The 6,432-nt window shown below is 48.3% G+C and overlaps 1 protein-coding gene across 1 annotated transcript in view; it reads right to left on the bottom strand.

Moving 5' to 3' along the window:
- Positions 1-6,237, bottom strand: part of ALG9 (ALG9, alpha-1,2-mannosyltransferase) — a 22,047-nt gene extending 15,810 nt beyond the window's left edge. The window contains exons 1-8 of the mRNA XM_009997427.1: positions 6,203-6,237; positions 5,879-6,017; positions 5,549-5,683; positions 4,874-4,944; positions 4,027-4,115; positions 3,423-3,558; positions 2,966-3,053; positions 2,723-2,828 (exon numbers count right to left, since the gene is read on the bottom strand). Of these exons, the coding sequence (XP_009995729.1) occupies positions 2,723-2,828; positions 2,966-3,053; positions 3,423-3,558; positions 4,027-4,115; positions 4,874-4,944; positions 5,549-5,683; positions 5,879-6,017; positions 6,203-6,237 (799 nt within the window). The remainder of the gene's footprint in view (positions 1-2,722; positions 2,829-2,965; positions 3,054-3,422; positions 3,559-4,026; positions 4,116-4,873; positions 4,945-5,548; positions 5,684-5,878; positions 6,018-6,202) is intronic.
- Between the last annotated feature and the right edge of the window lie 195 nt (positions 6,238-6,432).

Genomic DNA, 6,432 nt, shown 5'->3' with positions numbered 1-6,432 from the left:
CAGGTCTAAGCAACTGAGTTCATTTAGGAAACCTGTAGCAGTGAAAGCAAAGAGCAGTTACAGATTCTGGGGAGCCTTGAGGCACAGCTTGAACTTCCTCACACTTGGCTGCAGTGTGAATGAATTGCCCTTAAGAACTAAAGATTGGAAGCTCCCCTCCTTCTCCAGCAAGGGAATTTCTTCACTGGGTGAAGGGGAAAAAAATAAAAAAGAAGAGAGGGGTACAGTGCATTACACAGGCAAGTTAAATAATTCAGAAACCAGGCAAAAAGCAGGAGGCTTGGGCATTGTGATGACTCACCCATTCAGAGGCATTCAGTCTCAATGCCTCCCAGGGCAAAATGCTTTTATTCTCATTATCCACAACAACCCAGGGTGATCTGAGAAAGAACTGCAATAGAAAAAAAAAAAAAAAAAGAACAACCCCATTGCATACAAGAAGTCCTGGCACAGAACAAGGTCCTTCAAGCAGGGAGGGACAGTGAAGAACTCTCCAGGCACAGTGCTGATGGGAAGATGCTTCCACATCATCACCTTCAGATGGTGACAGATTTAACTACCTGCAGGTATCCCACCTGCCAGAGCTGAGCAGATGGGGGCTGCAGGAGGCTGATGACAGCAGTGGGAAGAACACTGTGGCCCCCATGGCCCCGTGGTTCCATGGGGATAACTAACTGTTAGACACTGAGCTGGGAACTGCTTGGAACTTCGTGACAGGCTCCAGGAGCACCACTAGAAATCAAACCCACACACAAGTTAACAGAACTGAAGAAAGAGGAAGGCAGCTCAGGATAAAGCAGAGAAATTGTAAAATAGGCTGAAGCTGAGGTGCCCCACCCCGTGGTTGTCACAGGCAGGAACTGCAGCTCAGCTGTTCAACAGCAACTCAGCCACAATTACTTGATCTTGAGTCACAGCCCTCACTCTAAGCAAGCCTGATTGAGGGCCAATACAATAAACAGTCTGCTTTCTGCATTTCAGTTCTTTTTACTCTGTTTAAGAACCAGGACTCAGCAGAGCAAGGTGTCATATAAACAGCTCCAGAACATGCTTCCCAAAGGGCCCCTGCACTGCAAGTCACAGCCAAAGCTCTGATCACAGGAAGTGGGACAAAACTTTTGCCACAAATGGTGCATTCTTGGAACAGAGGTACACAAACACATCCTAAAGCCACAAAGTCAGGCTTAGGCATTTACACTTGGAAGCTGCTTTCCCTTGGCTGTCAAAACCTAATCACCCCAGGAAATTTATCTTGCACAGACTGTATCCAGAAGGAGTGCATTGCTAAAAACAGACACACAAAAATAATTGAACCTCTTCTCCAGAAGTCCAGTCAACAGGAAAAACACTGTGGTACTTACACTGAGGATGAGATGGGATAATGACTCTGCAACCTCTCGCAGTTCCGGCTCCCATCATGTGAAAGTTGGGAAATCCCAGCTCCAAAGCCAAAAAGGGTTGGCCAGCCTTTCATCTCCCCTGGTAGTGTTATTTTTCCCAAGTGTTTTGGAGCTCTCTAAACATACAGCATTGTCCTGGCCACACTGCATTAAAGAGCAATTCCAAGCAGGCTCTTTTACTAGCCCGAGGATGTTATATGAATGTCACTATGAATAAAGCACTTCAGAATAGATTGGTCCCTGGAGGCTTCTGGAAACAACTCATGCACCAGTGTGGAAAAGGTCAGGCACAAGGCCATGCCAAAACCTATCAGAGACAGAGCCTGAAGCTTCCTTACAGAAAATTCACAGCTACACATGTCAGAGCCTTCCTGCAGAGAGGAAGGGCCACGGCAAAGCAAGCCAGGGCACTGCTGTGCCACAGCACAAGTATCAGCTCACCACTCATCATCACCCAAAACAGCCCTTCAAAGGAACCCACCAACAAGGCATGCAGGGCCAGAGAGTGCTTTGCTGCCAACCACTGCTGAAACCCTCCTGAAGTGTGACAGGTCTCCAGCAGATGGCACAGATGACACAGAGCCCCTGAACCCTAAGCTCCCTGAAGTCTCCACCAGCCTCTCTGAAGCCCTGCTAGAAACCTACTTATTTTCTACTCTGCAGCTCTAGAAGTACATGGTTTGACCAACTTGGTGCAATGGCAGCACCCAAGACTGCACTGCCACCAAGGTGCAGAGCTGAGATTTGGGCCAGCACTAGGGAACCCATCATAGGTAGATAATTTGCCTGCAGATTAGATGCCTTTATGGTAACCTTGCACTCTCTTGTCAGCAAAGCCCAGGACAGGCACTGCTGATAAGCAAGGAGATTCCCAAAGCACAGCATGGACTCAGGATGTCTGCAGAGACCCGATGAGAACAGAAAGAACTATGGTTTCTGCACTGTTACCCCCTTTTCCCAAGGTTCTGCACCCACAGGGTGAGGAACAATAGCCAAGAACTTGATTAAAGCAGACAAACACACTGGTGTAGCATCCAGACACTTCTGCTGCTAAGAGCTGTGACGCTGAGACATCTCAGGACAGTTTATATAACCGGGAAGTGATCAAAAGCTGCTTAACTGACAGCGTGGAGAAATCCCACAACGGCCTGAGGATTCCCAGCTCGAGAGAAACATCGTGTGGCAAAAATCGGGAACTGCAGCTCTTTGGAGCTTGCAGGCTGCTTCTGCTGGTCAGGAAAGGGACCGGCAACCAAGACCTGGTGGGTCAGGGTAGCAAGAAAACCACCGACTCCCTTCCTGTCTGGTCATCTTAAACTCACCGTAGAGATCAGGTCCGTGAGAGGTGAAGACGTTGTATAAAACAATGTTGAGAGGTGCAACCACCAGCTTCCCATAATGATAGCTATCCACAACCACCAAGGGCACCTGGAAGAAAGCATCTCTTATTTACAGTGCCAGAAGCTTTTGGCTAGACTGCCCATATGACTTGGACTGCCCATGGAATTCACCCTTCCTATTGCCAGCCTGATCCATTCCCTCTTTGCCTTGTTAGAGGCTCTTACCAAGAACAAGATCAGGGACACCACACACCAGTTCAGGAAGCTTTTCCACCTCTGCTTCAGTATCAAGAAGTCAAAGGCAATAGGGAGCCTGGAAGAGAGACCAGATATCAGCCAGGGACTTTGTCTTTCCCCACTGCAGGTTTTCCTGCTGCTTCAAAGCAAGGGAGGGTGCAGCTGGAAGGGAAGCACCACTGCCCTGGCTCTGCTTCAGCTCCATATCCCAGTCACCTAACTCAGGTCTTACTCTCAGTATATTAGAGTCAGGAAATCTCCCAAACCAACGTTCTTCAAAAGCCAAGGACTCAGGCTATGGAAGCCTGTAGCAATGATCCTGGACTAGGCTGGCAGCTTGGTCCCTGCTAGTTTCTTCCTCCAGCTCTCCAGCCCCTATGTTACCCCCCAACCAGACAAGAAAAATCCAACAAAGTGCAACCCCCTTGAGCCCTCCTCTCCTTACCCAAGAGCTGCACTGAAGGGCCAGCCCAGCAGGGCTCCAGCAGCCACCCCCAGCACTGCTACAGAGGTTTTGTCCATATACCAGCCAGTCATGGCAACCACTGTGGTGTACATGCAGAAGCTGCTTGGGAGGAAAGCTGCAACAGAAGGAAAGAAAGGGGTGAGCACAGCTTCCCCACAGCATAACTGCACCAGACAAAGATGGGCTAATCGTCTTTCCTTCATTCCATTACAAACAGGAGTGGGGAATGAGGAGGCCTCATTGGCAATGCCAAAACATGACCCTCCTTCCCTGGATTAAAAGATGTTCCAGGAAGGTAGGCCAAGACCCTGTTTAAAAGGCATGGGCCGTTGCAGAGAGACTGGAGGCAGCAACAGAAGCAAACATGCCCTGGAAGCAGAAAGATACATGACAGTGATGCAGGGAACATCACTTGAACCAACATTTATTCTGTCATCACACCTGTCATGAGAGACACCTGCAACAGGATACAACAAACAACTGCTAGAGAGGTATTTTAGGTCTGTGGATTCTCTTCTCTCTGAACCTGACTTCGGTTTCTATGGACAAAGTGCTTGTTAGTGTCATTGCTAAGCAAACTTACCTGCAGATGAGCAAAACATCCCCGTGCTGAGCACTAAGAAGGCCAACATCAGCCGGCTGACATGTAGCCCAAACTTCTTGCACACAGCCCTAAATCAGAGACCATAGAAATATCCTCAGGACATAAAAGAACTGGGATTTCAGATCCTCATGAAGTTACACTAGTGCAAAACTTGAGACTTGGCTTCTACCAGTGTGAGAAGTGCCCGTGCAGATCTCAGGAATGCAGGGAGTCTGCACTGCTGTAGCAACATCAGCCTAAGCTTTTCACCCCTCCCAAAACCCCTCATGCAAAAAGCCACAGCTCACACTGTTGAAGCCAGACTGCTGTCAACAGCCAGGCAAGGTCATAGTTTGAAAGCCACAAATGAAGAGGCAGCAGGTACAAATAAAAATCCAGCTTTGACAAGGTAATTGTATGTTCAGGCTACTGCTCTTGGGAGATGTAAACACCACTGGCAGATACAGGACAGACAGCAACAATCAGGGTGTCCCACTGAAATTCACTATGATAAGCAGGCACAGCACCAAGCTCTCCTCCAGCAGAGCTCAGTTCATAACACTCCCACCCTTCCTGCTGCTCTCAGTGAGAAAATGAGTGTAAGGCAACAAAAGGCTGCAGTGGAGATCTGGGTGGCAGATCTGGGAACACATCTTTGTCCCAGCAGCAGAATTCTGACCAGTACTTCATTAAGTCATCATTAAAACACACATTTCCAAGGTTCACTGTAAAGCAGCCCCATTTACCAGACACATCTTCTACACATGAGATTCAGAGTGTATTTCCTGTGGCAATAATGGAATATGTTACTCCAAAACATTCACCATAGAGAGCTTCTGACACTCACTTGTAGAAGTAGAGCTCACAAATGCAGCTCAGGAAGGCCAGGAAGCATCGGAGGAAATAGAAGATAAGAACCTAGGAGACACACTCGAGAGTATTAACAAGGTCTGCAATGAAGCTTGTGCACCTATTACTAACAAATGGGTCCCAAGAACATCTGAACAGGATGGAGCGAGTTTGGCAGTGGTGAAGGAGCCTATTCTTGTAGACCCAGATCCCACACCAAGGGATGATGGAGATCCCAGCAGTCCCAGGACTAGCCCTCTAACACAAGAAAGTGAATACACGTCACTGAACTGGCCACAACTGTCCCCCTTTTGTTGTCTGTTGTGCAGAAACACACCAAGCCTGGCAGTCAGAATGCACATGCAGTGCTTTTTCTTTCACCCTTCTGCCAGTTCAGTTTGCAACATCCCTTGCCAAATAGTAATCTGGTTTTTACAGTTTATTGTCAATCAATCAATCTAAATGGTCACTGGCTTAGAAAACAATATGGGCTTCCAAAGCACCAGAGTGAAACTTACCAGGGTGAATGGGTAACTGTCCTGAATGTTTGTAAACAGAGCAGTTGTTTTGTAAGTACTACTTCTGCTTCTGACAACAAACAAAGCAGCTCTTGAACACCAAACAAAGGCAACGTTTCTTGATCAGAAAAGAAGCTTTTCCACATCTGTTTTACCTTGTTAGTTTGTAGAACTCTAGCGTGGAACAAGGCTGGTAAGGCATGAAGCCAGAGGTAAGCATAGGAGCGAATGGCATAGGCTGGGGAGTATTCCCACGTCTGGAACCCCTTTCCATAAACCAGGTAGTGTGTCTGCAGTGGAGATCAAATAAATAAAAACACATGCATCACAAGGAGCAGGCAGTTTTGCACTTCTCACCTCTGAACTCTTGCATGAGAACGTTTATTCCTGAAACACAGAGATCAGCACAAGGCTCTGGGTAAAGCTGCACTTGCACAGGCCAACTGCAAATTCCCAAGGACCTCCAAGGAGAGAAAGCCACTTACTGGTTCCCAGTAGTTAAACGTCTCATCACAATCAGAGATGTTGCTTAAGAGAGCTGCACAGAACCTGGCTGAGATGAGACACTTGAAAGCTGTTGATCCTTCAGGGGCCCAGACTTGTCCTGATTTGCTCCCAGACGATCTAGTCCAAAGAAAAAAAAAGTACAAATATGCACCAAGAAGGAGACCAAGACTCACAGTGTGACACCAACCAAAGCAGATCCACAACCCTGCCCCTTGGGCACTGGGTGAAGTGGAGGGGGAGTCTTTAATTAAGCCTCTTTCTTGGGGGGATGCCAGTCCCCTCCCACCATCACCCCTTCTCACCCTAACGGAGCATCGACCCTCCAGGGCCTCCCCATAACAACTGGGGGCAAAGTTGTGGGGTTTTTGTGGGGGAGAGGACAGAGCATCCCCCACACAAAGCCAGGGGGGCAAAGTTGTGGGGTTTTACGTGGGGGGGAGGACAGAGCATCCCCCACACAAGGCCTGGGGGGCAAGGCTGTGGGGTTTTATGTGGGGGGAGGACAGAGCTTCCCCCACACAAGACAACTGGG

Source organism: Chaetura pelagica, unplaced genomic scaffold, assembly GCF_000747805.2.
Source record: "Chaetura pelagica isolate M959 unplaced genomic scaffold, ChaPel_1.0 scaffold775, whole genome shotgun sequence".
Lineage (NCBI taxonomy): Eukaryota > Metazoa > Chordata > Aves > Apodiformes > Apodidae > Chaetura > Chaetura pelagica.
Note: the sequence above shows the minus strand (reverse complement) of the source record. Positions and strands in the feature narration are given on the sequence as shown.